This window comes from Astyanax mexicanus, chromosome 2 (genome assembly GCF_023375975.1).
Source record: "Astyanax mexicanus isolate ESR-SI-001 chromosome 2, AstMex3_surface, whole genome shotgun sequence".
In the NCBI taxonomy this organism is placed as follows: domain Eukaryota; kingdom Metazoa; phylum Chordata; class Actinopteri; order Characiformes; family Acestrorhamphidae; genus Astyanax; species Astyanax mexicanus.
Window position 1 is genome coordinate 68,266,601 of NC_064409.1, and position 18,153 is coordinate 68,284,753.

The following is an 18,153-nucleotide window of genomic DNA, read 5'->3' on the forward strand; positions in this document are numbered from 1 at the left end:
GCTTTCTTTCTGCCTTTAAGAAATAAGCTTTAGAACCTACAGATTATATCTACAAAAGAATCTGACAGTGAAATGAGATGAAATCTAAACTTCCCTAACAGTGTCTGAATCTCTAACTGATTTTTTAAAGTCACCTAAGTTTGGCTGCGTGGCGTACAGCCATGCCCGTAGACACTTCCTCCAGTGCCTGCACCATGTCCTCTTCTCTCCACTAATTGTGTCTCATCTTTCTGTAAATAATACATTACATAAAACATTTCTGTTTGATTGTCACATTTAAAAACATATCACTATTTTTCTTTTTAATATTTAGGTGTAAATACATGTCTACGAGTTTTAGGGGTCCAAGCGCCAAAGGTGCCGAAACCCTTTTGTATTTGTTAGGGTTTTTCTTCTTCTTCTTTTTCTCAGATAAAACAGTCCACAGACCAAACCGTAAGTCGTACAGACCTGACCATATAGGAAAATCTGAGAAAATTAATAATTGGAATGATAATTTGGAACATGGTGTACTGGCTGATGGTAGCTATGCTATATAAAGTGGTTCAAATTAGAGTTTAGATTCTGTGCCAGAGCCCAACCTAATTTACAGACCTAACGGGGGGATTTTCCACCACTCAGGATTTTCAGGCTTTTCTAACATTTTGAATTTTAAAATGTTCAAGGGGTACCAATACTTTTGCAAGCCACTGTATATAGTACAAATATGTCCCTTCATAAAGATTCATAATGCCTTATATTAGTATGTACAATGTTCTTATGAACAGATACAGTTTTATACAGCATTATAAAACCTCTCGTTAAAAAAAAAACATTTTTGTTTCACAATGTGTTTTGTAAGTTGCTGCTGGTACAAATGAGGTATTACACAAATGTGTGACAATCTTTAAAAGATAGATATTTAGATAGATAGATAGATAGATAGATAGATAGATAGATAGATAGATAGATAGATAGATAGATACTTTATTGATCCCCGAGGGGAAATTCTTGACATCCAGCAGCAGGTATGTATAGTACACAAAGTTACAAAAAGATAAAATATGATGATACATATAAAAACAACAAAATAAAAAATAAAATTAAAAGTATAAAAGTACAGTCTTTAGTGTGTGTGTAATGTAAAATGGAGGTAGTGCAGTTGAACCCAATAGACAGTGAACACCTGTTGATGTGCAAAAAGTAAGGATAACTGATGTCAGCCATACAGAAAGTGCAAATACAGTTATATAATAATTTAAATTTAGCAGTGCAAAAGATACGTAAACAGTAGATGAATGATCTAGTGAAAGAACTACTAGTGCAAAATAGGGTAGAACTATAAAAATAGTGTTATAGGCATCAGCAAGACTGAGAGTGTGACCATAGATGGGGGTGTGTCCATGGTGTGACCAGAATTGCCGGAATGAATAAGTGTCACAGAGTCCTCAGTTTGCTGTGCTGAGAGGTACTATGTATGCAATATAATGCATTATTGATAATGTATCAAGAAAACAGGACTAATAGCAAATGTTAAAAAAATACATATACATTTAAAATTAATTAGTATACAAGGTAAACATATACATATACATAGTTTTAAATTAAATAGCAATGCAAGAAACACACCTTTACCCGTACAGACCACGTGTTCAGTTATTGTCTCTGAAGATAAAAGAGAAAGAAGTATTAATTTGTGTGTGTGTAGTGTGTATATATATATATATATATATATATATATATATATATATATATATATATATACACACAAATATATATATATATATATATACACACAAATATATATATGTCAAAAATATTGGAACGTGTTGTTGCCTCTTAGCTTAAACAACACCTTACTTCCAATAACTTGTTTGAAACATTTCAGGCTGGTTTCCGCTCACACCATAGCACTGAGTCAGCTCTCCTCAAAGTCACAAATGATCATTTTCTTTCCTCTGATTCCAGACAAATTAGTATTCTCATTCTCCTTGACCTTACTGCAGCTTTTGATACCATTAACCACTCCATTCTTCTTTCTCGCCTTGAATCCTCCGTCAATATCACTGGTACTGCTCTTTCTTGGCTAAGGTCTAATCTTACAGATTGTAAGCAATTTGTTAACAGTAATAATTGCAGCTCTTCCATTGCCCCATTGTCCCAAGGTGTACCCCAAGGTTCAGTACTTGGTCCCCTTCTGTTTATTCTTTACTTACTTCCCCCTGGTAACATCATACGTCAGCACGGTCTTCATTTTCATTGCTATGCTGATGATGTTCAGCTGTATATCTCCTCCAATTCTGTCACCACTGAACTCCACTCCACACTGACAAACTGCATCACAGAAATGAAAAATTGGATGCAAGCTAAGTCTAATATGATTATCATTGGTCCCAAATCACTTACAAAATCTGCAAATAATTTTAAACTCACTCTTGACAATGACACATTGCTTTCATCTTCGGTTATTCGTAATCTTGGTGTGATTTTTGATAGCAATCTCACATTTGAACATCATGTAAATCAAATCACCAAGACTGCCTTTTTTCATCTCAAAAACATAGCACGTCTCTGTCAGTCACTCTCGTTTACTGCTGCTGAAACTCTGATCCATGCTTCATCACATCAAAAATCGACTACTGTAATAGCATTCTCTATGGTACACCTAGCAAAATCCTAAATAAACTCCAGTACATTCAGAACTCAGCTGCGCGTCTACTCACCCACAATCGCTCATTTGATCATATTACACCCGTTCTTCAAAAACTTCATTGGCTTCCCATTCCGCAACGCTTTCAGTTTAAAATACTTCTATTCACTTACAAAACTCTCCATAATCTGGCCCCATCCTACCTTACTGACCTGCTCCATCGCCATACTCCTTCCCGTAGCCTTCTCTCTTCCGATGCGACTGGAGCGACCGGCTATCCGGCTCTGTCTGCCCCTGTTCAGCGCCTGGATCAACAGATTGATTCTCTGCAAAATCTGCAGGACGTCCATGGCTCCCTGATAAAAGGTGTGTAGCTGTCTGGCTAAGGCACGAATGCCGCCTGCAGCCGCCCGCAGTCTCTCCATTTCTAAAATCTGTTGAAAATAAACAGCTTAACCCCTCTCCCCAGCCACCTGTAATAATAAATATTACAATAAAACATGTTAGCAAATTGTTATTTTACTAAGAAATCAGTAATAATAATAATAAAAGTTGTTTTTGTTATTATTATTATTATTATTATTATTATTATAATTATTATAATACAATGCAATAAAATACGAATGTGAAAAAAATAATAAAATATACCATTATATACCATGGCATTACCGCCACCTACAAAACAGAACATGGTCCACAGTTTCCCTCTGCGGAAAGTGGCGACAAAGCCCTGTGGAGTGTTTCTGTATTATATACAAATAAGCATTCAGCATACGCACTAAGAAAAGTAAGTACAGATTTGTACCTAAAATTTTGCTTCATGCATTGTCTTGCAGCTTTGTCAGCAGTCTCAATCCCCGTCCACCCCTACAAAATAATAATATTCCGCTGTTCTGACGATTTGTCCTACCTTGTCGAAACGTCCTACCGTGGCGCAGAATGATAGATTATATCTGTCGATTTATGCTACTTTGTCGAAAAATACTACCGCGCGTGTTTTGTGTTTCACTTTCTATTTGATAATACTCCTTTCATTAAAACTATAGGTAGGATAATTCGATAGCCTAATTATAATCATAAAACAGTACTCCCTTCATTAAAACTATAGGTAGGATAATTTGATAGCCTAATTATAATCATAAAACAGTACTCCCTTCATTAAAACCATAGGTAGGATAATTTGATAGCCTTAATATGATCATAAAACAGTACTCCCTTCATTAAAACTATAGGTATGATAATTTGATAGCCTAATTATGATCATAAAACAGTACTCCTTTCATTAAAACTATAGGTAGGATAATTTGATAGCCTAATTATAATCATAAAACAGTACTCCCTTCATTAAAACTATAGGTAGGATAATTTGATAGCCTAATTATAATCATAAAACAGTACTCCCTTCATTAAAACCATAGGTAGGATAATTTGATAGCCTAATTATAATCATAAAACAGTACTCCCTTCATTAAAACTATAGGTAGGATAATTTGATAGCCTAATTATAATCATAAAACAGTACTCCCTTCATTAAAACTATAGGTAGGATAATTTGATAGCCTAATTATCATAAAACAGTACTCCCTTCATTAAAACTATAGGTAGGATAATTTGATAGCCTAATTATAATCATAAAACAGTACTCCCTTCATTAAAACTATAGGTAGGATAATTCGATAGCCTTAATATGATCATAAAACAGTACTCCCTTCATTAAAACCATAAGTAGGATAATTCGATAGCCTTAATATGATCATAAAACAGTACTCCCTTCATTAAAACTATAGGTAGGATAATTTGATAGCCTAATTATAATCATAAAACAGTACTCCTTTCATTAAAACCATAGGTAGGATAATTTGATAGCCTTAAAATGATCATAAAACAGTACTCCCTTCATTAAAACTATAGGTAGGATAATTCGATAGCAGAAATAACCACAATCGGATGACCTGATGGGAGTTGATTAAGGTTCACTGTGATTTTACTGAATCCCCAAAGTTTTTTTTTCTCATGGTTTGCTAATACTTTTACTAATTAAGTTGAACATTGCATTGTAATCCAATAACACACATTTTTATAAACATATTATACAGTGTACTTAGATTTTACATTTTAAAACAAACAGTGCAAAGTGCAGCTTAATCCAGGAAAAAATACATTCAGGTTATTTGTTAACTGTACACTTTCTACAGTGGTAGTTGGCGGAAATCTCTTTACTATATTGGACACATTCAAAATGTGCCCAGCGACTGCACACATCACACTGCACCTAAAAAAAAAAAAAAAAATCAAATTGATATCCATTAACAATGTGTGACAAATAGGAAAAAGAAAACATTAAAAACGATTATATTTACTTATTTATTTTATTGTAACTCATTAACAATGAGAGTACTGCATACTTGCAGACATGTAAATATTTACCATTTCAGTCATGCTCTTGTCTCCATCCCCTTCCAGCATAGAGCAAACTGTGCAGTAGTCCTCTGCATTGCCTTGAAGCAAATTCATTTTCATTATTTTTTTTTTGCACAAAAAGAAAAATGCTACTGCAATGACAATGTTACATGACTGCAGTGACCCTGAAATGGTGGTGTTAGTTTGTGTTGTTCTGATGTGAGTGGATCAGACACAGCAGTGCTGCTGGAGTGTTTAAATAGAACTGTGTCACTGTTGGACTGAGAATAATACATCAACCAGAAACATCCAGCCAACAGTGTCATGTTTGCACTGATCAAGGACTAGAGGAACACAAACTGTGCAGCTATTATCTCTAACTTTACATTAACAAGGTAGACCTACCAGTTAGAAATTAATAATAGAGTGGACAGTGAATGGACAGTGTTCGAAAACAACAGCAACACTGTAGTGTCTCACCCACATGTACCAGTACAACACACACTGAAAGAACTGTGAGTATTTTATGGTTGTATTTCACTGATGACAAGCATCACTACACAATTTGATTCATACATAAAATACTATATCACCTAACCAAAATTGATTCATAGAGCATAGGTGAGAGACAAAATATAATGTACGATATGGTAATAATGGCCACTGCTACACAACTCACCTTTACGTTCAAGCAATGAACAGGCTATCCCCATTCGGGCGGTGCTAATAGCTGCTTGTGTTGTCTGCACATTGTCGATAGCTCCAGTAGAAAGAAAATCTTCTGCGAACTGCAATATTATTTACAAACCTTTTAAACCATACACCAATTGGCCTGAAGATATTTATGTGAACAAAAGCTGAAAAAGTTAACATACCTTTAGCACTAAAACGCCACAGCTGCTCGCATCTTGCTGTGGGTTGTGTTTCAATACTGTTGTTCGCCATTCAGCGCTGTGATCTTGGTGTCCAATCATCTTTAAAAAATTCCTATTTGGCCCAAAACATAATATTTGCAATCAGAACGCGTATGTTTCTTTGTAAAAAAGATGAAATAGGTTTCTTAATAAGAAGCTTACCTCCAGTTCCGCAAAATCTTTCTCTCATATAATCCCTCATTTCCCATGGGGTCAATGATGGAGAGGATCTTTCTTGACATGCTGACAATCTAAAAAAAATTAATGTAAATACTTTGGTTTAACAGTGATTTTCTGTTAATTTTTTTTCCCAAATACAATCCTATTTCCAAAAAAAGTAACACAAAAAAATGTACAAAAGCTGAATAATTCTAAAAACACCCGGTGGAAAAAATTATTTGATTTGAAAGGTCAGTAAGATGACTGAGTATATTATGTGTCTCCCCGTCCTTAGTTCCCAAATGATTAACACAGTGGTGAACATTTTTTTTTTTAATTTGTTGCTTGTATTAAATTTAAAACAATGCATTTTCATGCATTGATATGATATGGTTTAAATTATTATATGATATGGTTTATTATTACATCCTGCATTTATTTATATTGTGTACAAAAATGGTTCTTTACCTCAAACAAATCTTTCTTTAAGATTGTCCAATGTATTTTACGTACACACAGTATTACTCAGATCACTGTTCATTCCAAAATATTTCAGTGTTTAACCCCTTTAAAAATACCCTTGTTGGTGAAATAGGAACTAAGAATTAAATGCTTGAATTTGATTTTATGAACTTCAGTGTTTTCCACTGTAGTATGCATTGAAATATATATCCTGACAATATATTGTGACCCATAACTGGAAATGAACAAAGCAACATTACTGGAAATATGTAATTTTAAGAACACACACCACAAGAATCCAATGTCCTCCGGTATTGACAGGGCACAGCCATGTGTCCTCAACTGGGAACTTCATCTGCGTTTAAGTTTTCAACAGAAAATATTAGTTATGGTTCTAAATGGGTTAAGTAATCACCAGAACTTTATGTGTAAATGCATTACCTTTCTGAGACATCGAAACTGTCCAGCAGCTAAAGAAGAAGCAACCACTGCACACAGCTGATATACAGGCGTCTGTAAAACAGCAACCAGCAATTAGTATGATAAGAACATATCAAAGAATCTCAAAATAACTACATCCTTAAACCCTACTTGCCTTATGTTGTTCAATCAGATGGTTCAGGTATGCATCAATCACCTATATTCACACAATAATTGTTAATAAACAAATAAACAATTTGTTTATAAAAAAAAATCTCTCTAAGGATTTTGTTCCAACTGCCTGGCCTCTTTGAATAGTTTGATCCAGCAGCAAAAGTGTCCAGCCAGTTGGAACTAAATCCTGAGAAGGACTAATTAAACTTTATTTATTTCTAATTCTTACTTCATCAGCGACCCATTCGGTCCCTTGCAGTGTTCTAAAAGAAGAATCATACAATTTGTATGGCCCGGCAACTGCTTCCACCTGATTGTTGTCCTTTGAAGACCAGAGTCTCATTACTGAAAATAAATATGTAAACATTAGCATCACCATATCAGTTATATACTGATAAACAAGGCTAAAACAGGGCAAAATAAAACAAACAGTGTAAAACAAACAGGCCAACAGGCCTCATGCAAACAAAAAAAGCAAACATAAATGGGATGGACATGATAACCTAAACAATGATTGTTATTTAACAAATATGTTTAAAGGAATCATCTAGGACTGTGGGAGAATCAATGGAAAGTAGTGTGCATAGCCTAATTCATAAGATGTTAGGTGTAAAAATCCAACCTAGGGGCTGGAGAAGAATTCCTTCGATACATCAAATACCTTGCATTTTCATAGGTTATTTTGTCCACCCTAAAATGTGAAATGGCAAGATTAAGACCAACAGTTCAAACACAGCCAGGGGGCTTATAGAAAGAAGAAGAAGAAGAAGAAGAAAACAGTTTATCATGGGCAAACCTCCATGAACAAAAATGTTCTGGGTTAGACCAAACTGGTAACAAACGGACCAACAGGTCAAAATCTGAACTTTGTAACTATGCCACCTTCTTCTTGAATGCTTCTTTCAGTGTTTGATGAGCTCTTCATTGCAGGCTTTTCAGTTACTGAAGTTGTTTCAGTGTTTGATGAGCTCTTTGTTGCAGGCTTTTCAGTTACTGTGGTTGTTTGCACATGTTTTTTGACATCAGCTTGTTTTGAAGCTAAACGTATAACTGAGCACCGTTGTACATTTGGGTCTGTGTACTCTTCTGAACTCTTCTTCTTGGAAGAAGACTGCTGAGGACAAGGAGAGAAGATGCTGCTGCTACTGTCGGCTGCCTGGCTTCTTCTATATGGTTTTAGATGGCCAATGTTGTATTTGTTTTTCAGGATGGCTCCTTCAGGGTTTTTTAATGTGACAAGTTTGCCACGGACTGACTGGATAACATATGGACCAGAGAAATCCGGTTCTATTCTTCCGCCTTTCCTTCCTCGCTTCCTCATATTCAGTAGAAGTACTTCATCCCCATCATTATACTCAACATTTTGGTATTTCTTCTGCACTTTTCTGGCATATGCTTCTTTTTGTTTTTCTTGAGACTTACGTATGTTATCTTCTGCTGTTTTTTTAACAGCTTCCGATGTTTTTTGTTTTGAATCAAGAAACTCGCTGTATCCTCCTTCAGGGAGAATAATCTTGGAAAGCTAAATTGAAAAACAGTCAGCAAATGTTACCCCAATTAGTGAATACAGTAGACCAGAGTAAACTGCCTTATCCAAACTGCCTGCATCAGATAAACATTAGTTTGAGCAGAGAGAGAGAGAGAGACAGACAGAGAGAGAGAGAGAGACAGAGAGAGAGACAGACAAGCCCCAGTTTCAGGTGTTTTTGTTCATCCTTCCTCTGTGAAAAGACAGCTGAATGTTATGGGTCTAGAAGGATGTGTTTCAGTCATAAAGCCCTCAATGAGAAAGGAAGATACAGACACAAAACAAGGAAGGTAGGAAGGTTCTGGTGTTCTCAGTATAATGTACTCACCACTCCAGAGTCCAGACCTCAACACTGTTACATGTTATTTAGGATTATGATGGTAAGAAGAAAATTATCAACAGACTTCCAAGACTGTCATCTGAGAAACTAATAGAGAGTCATAATTTTATTACAATTGTAAAGACAAAAACATACTTACTGGCACTTCAACAGGAACCTCTGAAGGGAACACTGCCTCCCTCCCATACATCAAAAGAAACGGGGAGAATTTTGTGGTAGTGTGCACTTTAGACCGCAATGAAAACAGGGTGGCATCCAGATAGACATTCCAATCGTTTTGCTGGTCATTGACCAATTTTTTAAGGGCTCTAAAATGCAAAAATATAATTAATTAAAAAAATTGCTTCGTAAACCAAATTACCAATAAATAATAGCTAATGCCAGTATATATAAGTGGTTCCCAATATCCACCATGTGGAATACCAGTGACGTTTTGGCTACATCTCTGAAATGAATCTTCATTTCATTCATTCCATTAACTATCTGTACAGACACTATATGTCCAGGACATGACCAAACATTTATTTTACTTAATATTTTACTCTTTATCATGAATTAGTTATGATACAGAGTAATGTGTTGTTCCCTGGTCCCACTTGCATATCACTTTTTCAACTTAAATTGACGATTTATTAGACTAGTAGTTTATCCTGTGCTGAAAGCTGAATGAAGTGTGACTGCTGTTAAAGTATGAAGGGGTGCTTAACTGTACAAAAGTTAGGGGAACAAATGATCTATATTAATTTGCTAAAGGAAATGCATTGCTTGCTGGAAAAGAATGAAATCATCAAGTTTATGCACAAAAAAACACCATGTGACATGTTTTAGAGCAATGCTTTTATGCATTTCCAAATCAGAAAAAGTTGGGAAAGTGTGGAAAATGCAAACAAACAATCCAGTGTTTTTTACATGTCCCTTTATTTCATTGCAGACAACTTATTTGTTAATATACTTCAAATACTGTATTATAGGCCTATAGCACATCCTTAAAGTTGGCACAGTGAAGCATTTACTACTTTGTAGTGCCCTTCTCACGATGATCATAATTGGTTTAGGCACCAAGGATATCAAACAACGAAGAAATATTTCGTTATTTTACAAAATTGTATTGCTGTACTATCCCAACCTTTTAGGATTGTGTTGAAGGCCTAAAATCTAAAACTAATGTATGACATGCAATTAACATGAAGTTGATCAGACAAAACAGGAAATATGTTGAGTCCACACTGTCTGCAATGCCATTAACAATGTAAGGGACACTGTTTTGTATTACATGCATTTGCCACTTTCCATAAGGCACTATATAGGGTGTGGTTGAATTGGCTTTGCCTTGCAAGCATTGTAATAAATACAAAAATATACCTTTTTATATTGTCATTAGTCTTCTCATCCAGGCCATTTGTTTGTGGATGATAGGCTGCTGTTACGCTCCTTTGGATGTGTAGCAATTCACAAAGCCTATGGTTAAGCTTTAAAAAGATATGATTATTGTAATCAAATATATTTATAAAAACATTCAATTTGCATGCAAAATAAATACACAATCATCACAAGCATAGTGTCAAGACAGCAACTATGAATCCTAATAAACAGAGGGCTCAAAAGTTTTCCAGTTTAATGATTACGCTTACATCATTAACAAATTCCCGTCCCTGATCTGAAAGGATGCGCTTTGGACAGCCATGTCTATAAATGATAGAACAAAGATTTCTACCCACTTCAGCTGCAGATTTAGTTTTCAAAGGAAAGGCCTCTACCCATTTTGAGAAATAATCTGTAACTGTCAAAATGTATTGAAAGCCATCTGAAGTTTTTGGTAATGGTCCTGTTAGGTCTATCCCAATGAGCTCCCAGACCGCAGACACCTACAAAGCAAAAAACAAATAAGCTATAATTAAAGACAGATATATAGATACTTTATTGATCCCAAAGGAAATTTAGCAGCCAGTAGCAGTTACAAAACACAGTAGAAAAACAATAGGTGTAGTACAATAAGAGAGCACAGTAAGGGATATAAGACTCTAAACTAAAATTCAAAACTGAGACTTAAAAATATATACATAAATATATAAATACAAAAACTATACATAAAGTATGGAAGTAATCAGTTGTAGATATGAGGTAGTGCAGTAGAAAAATAAAAGTAGGGCTGGTCACTATATTTCTTACATAATTATTTTTTTGATCATGGACATTGTTTATTACAAAAAGAGCACAATCAATCATATCTAGTTGGAATTTGTGCAGTTCAGGATATAACATGTTGAATAAAATGGAAGGAGAGTATTTGCTTGTCTTTTAATTTTTCTCACTTTCAGAAAAAAAGAATGACACTGTGTCAGAATTATTTAAGAACCATGACATTATATTTTGATCGATTTACTTGGCTTTATTTCATTAGACTGTTTAAGTTAAGGAGAAGGTAAGGAGGAGTTTGAATTAGTCACTGGAAACATGACACTGTTGCAGTCCAAAAAAAAACATGCAACCTCAAACCAGTAACTTTAAAGGAGATGGCAAAAGTTTGTAGCTTATAATGAATATTTAAGTTGATATACGGAGGTTTTACTAAATATTTCGCAGTAATTTCATTGCTCCACTGGTTAGGACATTTCATAAAATGCAAAAGACAGCTTATGTGCTGAAACCATAAATGAGAAAATTGATGCAGGAGCATGTATTATGGCTTTATTTTTCATTGGCATTATGAGTTTCTACCATAATTGAATAGTGTTGCAACGTCTATATTGTGCAGCTCAGTTCACTACATTTTCAACATGCAATGAGAGAAAACTCTCTTTTTGGTTTAACTTGGTAAAAGCAATCACAACCACATGCGAATTATTCAGTACAAAAACACAATTATTTACCTTAATGCACTGTAGTGGTTGTGCAGCGGTCAAAGGCTTTCCAATTTTCTGGCATTTATCACATTCCAGTACCTTTAAGATGAACCCAATTAAAATCCAAACAGCTTGCAATTATTTGAAAATACAGTAATTGGTTAAAAAAACTAACAAATGAGAAAAAAAATACATACCCAGTTGTCAATGTCGATTGACATTCCATGCCAGTAAAATCTGGAACACATGGCTGTCCGTGTTTTTAAGATTCCTGAATGTCCACCCATGGGAGAGGAATGAAACTCCTGGAACAGCAACATGGCTTCTTCTTTGGTTTTAATAACCCTTCTTTGATTCCCAAAAAACAGATCTCCATCTACATAATACAATTAAATACTTTATTAGATTATCAATGAGATTTTACAGTCCTACCTATGGTTTTAATGAAGGGAGTACTGTTTTATGATTATAATTAGGCTATCAAATTATCATACCTATAGTTTTAATGAAGGGAGTACTGTTTTATGATCATATTAAGGCTATCAAATTATCCTACCTATGGTTTTAATGAAGGGAGTACTGTTTTATGATTATAATTAGGCTATCAAATTATCCTACCTATAGTTTTAATGAAGGGAGTACTGTTTTATGATCATAATTAGGCTATCAAATTATCCTACCTATGGTTTTAATGAAGGGAGTACTGTTTTATGATCATAATTAGGCTATCGAATTATCCTACCTATGGTTTTAATGAAGGGAGTACTGTTTTATGATCATAATTAGGCTATCAAATTATCCTACCTATGGTTTTAATGAAGGGAGTACTGTTTTATGATTATAATTAGGCTATCAAATTATCCTACCTATAGTTTTAATGAAGGGAGTACTGTTTTATGATCATAATTAGGCTATCGAATTATCCTACCTATAGTTTTAATGAAGGGAGTACTGTTTTATGATTATAATTAGGCTATCAAATTATCCTACCTATGGTTTTAATGAAGGGAGTACTGTTTTATGATTATAATTAGGCTATCAAATTATCCTACCTATGGTTTTAATGAAGGGAGTACTGTTTTATGATTATAATTAGGCTATCAAATTATCCTACCTATAGTTTTAATGAAGGGAGTACTGTTTTATGATCATAATTAGGCTATCGAATTATCCTACCTATAGTTTTAATGAAGGGAGTACTGTTTTTGCTTGTAATTCTGAATTCTGAACATAATCACCATATATATGCTATACATCTGAGTGTGTGTGTGGGTGAGAGAGAGAGCAAAAAGGAGATCATAAAAAGAGAGATGCTTATATAAACTAACCCTTTATCTGAAAATTGGAGGCATATCTCCGAAGGTTCTGCCGCTGTGATTTGTCAAAGTCTGATGGGTATGATCCCGAAGACAGAAGATTGTATACTGTTTCCCACTTCTTTTCCATGGCTATCACGGAAGATGGATGGAAGAAAAGGGTCAATTTAAAGTCCAAAACAATTTCAAAAAGCACTGATAATACCACTCTATTATAATAGAAATATATATATATATATATATATATATATATATATCACACACAAATATATGCACATATATATTTACACACACACACACACACAAAGACACACACACACACACATATATATATATATATTATACTATATTACTGTATATTAAGTATTCATGGTTTGGCCTGTTTAAGTTTCAGTTTCGTAGACAATAGGCTCAACTAACCGTGTCTAGAAGGCTAGCTTTAATTCACTCGGCTAGCTAACTTCTGTGTACATTTATCAGGCTAAAAGACAAGTCTTAACTCCAGACTAATGTACCTGTATTTGCTCAAAAGCCCTAAAACAGCCTCTGAATATATTTGTGCTCTTGAGCCCACCAAATTAATGAGGTAAGGCTCGTAGTTACACGTGGGTAAGCGCAAACTACCGAAACCACCGAGAGTAACGTTAACGTTACAAACATTGAATAGTTTTGAACTTAACCGCACCATTTTTAACCACTCAATGTATTTTTTTCTTCTATGTACACGTTTAAAACACTCCTGCAGACATTAACATGACGCCTAGTTCATATAGTAAGCTTAAAGCAAACAATGAACATTAAATAGACGTTAAAACATTATAAAGAGCAAGTTAACTCACCGTACTTATATCCAGGTAGGATAAAATTATGGGCGTACCCGAAAACCATCGTCATTTGACGTAAAAATGATGTGCGCATGCGCAGTAAGCCTCGGTAGGACCACTCGATGGGTAGGATGAAATGATAGAACACCGGCTCTGTCTGCCCCTGTTCAGCGCCTGGAGCGACCGGGCTCTCCGGCGCTGTTTTCCCGTAGGCGCTAACCCGGTCAGACAGGGCCGGAGAGCGGGTTGTTTGGGGTGTTAGCATAGCGAGCTAACTAACTCTCCTGCTGTCCTTCTTTCTCCGGCTCCTAGGCGGTCCGTCACAAACCCTGACAATATCAGCCAATAGCACTCGCTGAGGGAGGCGAGCCTGACCCCTGAACAATAAATATATTATCTATTAGAGAAAATCTCATGAATGTGTGGTTTAACAATAACATTTTGTTCATTCACCAGTTACTATAATCATAGTTTAAACTCTTGCAAGCTGATGAGCACTTCCTACCTAAATCGCTGCACATACCTGTTAACGTTATTGTTATTGTTAAAAATATTTAGCAGAGCAACAATTAAATTGCTCATTCTCTGCAGAATCTGCAGGACGTTCATGGCTGTTTGTATTAATAAATTTAGTTGCCTGGCTAAGGCACGAATGCCGCCAGCAGCCGCCCGCAGTCTCTCCATTTCTAAAATAACGGAAATCTGTTGAAAATAAACAGCTTAACCCCTCTCCACAGCCCCCTGGTGGAGCTCCGTGAAATGAGCAACAGATGCTGGAGAGTCATGTGACTTTATCAAGACTCTGTGACTAAGTGGGTTTTACTCTGCCACTAGTGTTTCTTAAGTAACGTGGATCAGCTTGCTAATTTTACAGTAATTTATTTTACTGTAATAATAAACATTATAATAAAACATGTTAGCAAATTATTTTATTACGAAATTCACTTAATCATTACTGTGCAATAGTTTCCAGCTTGTCCTTAACTGATGCATTCACTCATAATAATAATAATAATAATAATAATAATAATAATAATAATAATAATAATAATATGCAATAAAAATATGAATCATACTTTTATCGCTTGTAAGCTGATGAGCACTTCCTACCTAAATCGCTGCACATACCTGTTGTTATTATTATTAAAAATGTTTAGCAGAGCTAAAATTAAAGCATTGAGTCTCTGCAAAATCTGCAGGACGTCCATGGCTGCCTGAAAAAATGAATTAAGTTGTCTGGCTAAGGCACGAATGCCGCCCGCAGTCTCTCCATTTCTAAAATAACGGAAATCTGTTGAAAATAAACAGCTTAACCCCTCTCCACAGCCCCCTGTAATAATAAATATTACAATAAAACATGTTAGCAAATTGTTATTTTACTAAGAAATCTACTTAAAACCATTACTGTAAGCTTGTCCTTAACTGATACATTCACATAATAATAATAATAATAATAATAACAAACGTTGTTTTTGTTGTGATTATTATTAATATATAATGCAATAAAATATGAATGTGAAAAAATAATAAAATATAAAATTATCAGCCTTTCACAGACAAGCGCTTTTATGATGATTACTGATTTACAAACCTAATTTCTCACCTCATGAGCTGTTACTTTGGAACAATAAATGTGTTATGTATAAATCTAATGAATATGTGGTTTAACAATAACATTTTGTTCATTCATCAGTTACAGTTACTAATATCCATAGTCTATTTCTTAGTAAAATAACAGATCATCCATTATTTACTTTTTTTTTTCCTTTTTATGCAACTTTATAAACCACAGTGTGACACATATAAATCTGAATACCACTACAACTCTGTTGGATGCATTTTGTCTTCCTTTTTAATATTCAGTTATCTAAAAAAATCTTTTAGATCAATCAGCATCATCTTCCCTCACGGATACCTTGTCACCTTTGTGACGACCTCCCCCACCTGCTCTAAGGATGGTTTGTCCCAGAGGTTGGACTAAGGGAAGTTAGCGTGGTGTGAGTCTTAATTGGATAGTAATTAGTGAGAGTACTTAGGTTCTCTGGAGTTGCGCTCTGATTCTCTTGTTTTCCCCCTTCACCACCATGCCTCACAAAATTGTTCTGCTTTTGTCTCTCTTTTAGGAGTCATGGATTCCCATGTTTAAACAGCTGACCAGTTCTTCTTTTTAATACTTCTCCCCTAGACATTTTGATCTTTTTTTTTATTTTTGATAAATAAATAAAGCATTTTATATTTGCTACTAGTTTGTTGTCCTCCCTTTCTTTATGTTGCGATCCTGGAACGAGCTTGGTCGTAACATAAATTGGGGTGCTCGTCCAAGATACTTTTTATGGTCCTTTGGAAGAATTTGAATTCGGTCTACTGATCATGCTGTTTAATTGGGATCCAGCAGAGAGACAACTGGGTGAGTCATGTTTGAGTGTTCTTTCTTTTGTTTACTTTAGTTATTAGGAGTAACTCTGGTTAGTTAGGGTGTTCCAACTGAGCTAGTCTCTAGCTCTTTCTTCGGAGCACTGTTTATTATTTTGCTTTGTTATTTTGCCTTTATTATTTTTGGAGGTAATCCTGGGTGGAGACTTGGTTCTCTGTTGGGGGTACGCACTCAAGCTTCTGGTTCTAGTTATGGGACCAGTAGTAATGAGGTTCAGCGTTTAAAGTGGCCTCGAGCCTGGTAAGCCTCTGAAGACTAGCAAGGTTTAGTTAGATTATTTTTGTTAGGTATGTTAGGTCCAGAGTTACTCTAAACTAGTAGTAAGAACACTCAAATACCCATTGGTTGGGTTGTTTTTTTTCTCTTCTCTTCCTTTTTGGGAGAGGGTGTGTGAATAGATTTGGGGAAACATTTGTTTGTAGCAGTAATATGGCCTGTGTTTTGGTAGTAGTAACCTTAACCTGTATTTTGTAGTGGGAGTATTGCCAACTTCTGTTTAGTCACTGGAGCCTTTGGAGGGGTTTACTGTAGATGTGACTTGTTGGTAATTTGTTAACTCTGCTATAAATTTTAGGTTTGTTGATTTAGGTTATTTTGGTTCTGTAGATTTTCTAACCTTGTTGTTTGAGCTTTTAATACAATAACATGTTTAGGGAGTGTTGTAAGCCTGGTAGTTTAACTTTTGAGTGTTCAGATTAAGTAAACTCAGAAGTGATCGTGAGGCCCAAGCTCGTAAGGAGAAGGAAATAGAAAGAGTTTGAGAGAAAAAAGTTGGAGCAGCAGCTAACCCTAAGGAAGCTGGAGATAGAAATGCAGTTGAAAGAAAAGGATTTTGAGTTAAAGAAACTAGAGCTAGAACTGGCAGTTAAACAAGGGGTATCAAGGGATTTACCTAGTGCTATAGCTACACCAGTGATTACACCACCAATAGAACCAACTTTAGGGGCTGTGTCACCAGCAGAGCCAGTTTTTGACCTCAGTAAATATATCAAAATGGTTCCACCATTTATTGAGAGAGATGTGGAGAAATATATTTTTCCCACTTTGAGCGTGTTGCTACTTCACTACGTTGGTCTAAAGAGGTTTGGCCTCTGTTGTTGCAGTGTGTTTTGAGGGACACTGGGGCTGCCCAGTCCTTTTTGCTAGAGGGTGTCTTGCCTCTGTCTAATAATACTATATATTTTACCCCTGTTTTCTTTGTAACTATGCTCATGTTTAAGTTAAGGTGCTTGGACAATTTTGAGTAAAGATTTTAAAATTATTCTATACTATTGTGCTTTGTGAGTCAACAAATAGTAATATGTGTAAACAGATGGTAAAGAGATTTGCTGCATGTTAGTGTTAGTACTGATGTTCTGTGCACTCTAAAAACAGTTGGGCTAAAAATAACCCAATATGGGTTATTTTCAACCCAACCGCTGGGTTATTATAGCACCAGCCCAGCAGTAGTTAATTTGACCCAGCAAGATGGGTTGACCCATTATAACCCAGCAGTCGAGTTAAAATATACTACCCAAATGCTGGGTCAAATTAACTGCAAATTAAGGTAATTTCAACTACACATATTTGTTATATACTCTACCCAAATACTGGGTCAAATTAATTAAAATTCTGGGTTGTTTCAATAGCGAGATACATTTGTTCAGTTATCTATCCAAATGGTTGGTGAAATTAACAGAAATGACAGATTAATTCTAACACCTTTCGTGA

At 35.2% G+C, this 18,153-nt stretch overlaps 2 protein-coding genes across 12 annotated transcripts in view; both read right to left on the minus strand.

Moving 5' to 3' along the window:
• The window catches only part of si:ch211-107m4.1 (heterogeneous nuclear ribonucleoprotein U-like protein 2), a 129,356-nt gene that overhangs the window by 76,101 nt on the left and 35,102 nt on the right, over positions 1-18,153 (minus strand). The window lies entirely within an intron of this gene.
• Positions 4,586-14,332, minus strand: LOC125799059 (uncharacterized). 2 transcript variants are annotated; one of them, XM_049474834.1, is made up of 17 exons: positions 14,025-14,328; positions 13,198-13,317; positions 12,067-12,245; positions 11,897-11,968; positions 10,658-10,891; positions 10,389-10,495; positions 9,166-9,334; positions 8,041-8,680; positions 7,388-7,503; positions 7,160-7,201; positions 7,006-7,077; positions 6,854-6,919; positions 6,106-6,194; positions 5,905-6,016; positions 5,709-5,817; positions 5,057-5,127; positions 4,586-4,901 (listed from the first exon to the last, which is right to left on the minus strand). In XM_049474834.1, exons 1-17 carry the CDS (start codon positions 14,272-14,274, stop codon positions 4,797-4,799), a joined length of 2,553 nt encoding a protein of 850 aa, XP_049330791.1. In that variant the 5' UTR covers positions 14,275-14,328; the 3' UTR covers positions 4,586-4,796. The 2 variants fall into 2 exon arrangements, with proteins under 2 accessions (XP_049330791.1, XP_049330792.1); XM_049474835.1 differs by lacking the exon at positions 6,854-6,919 and having other exon boundaries at positions 14,025-14,332.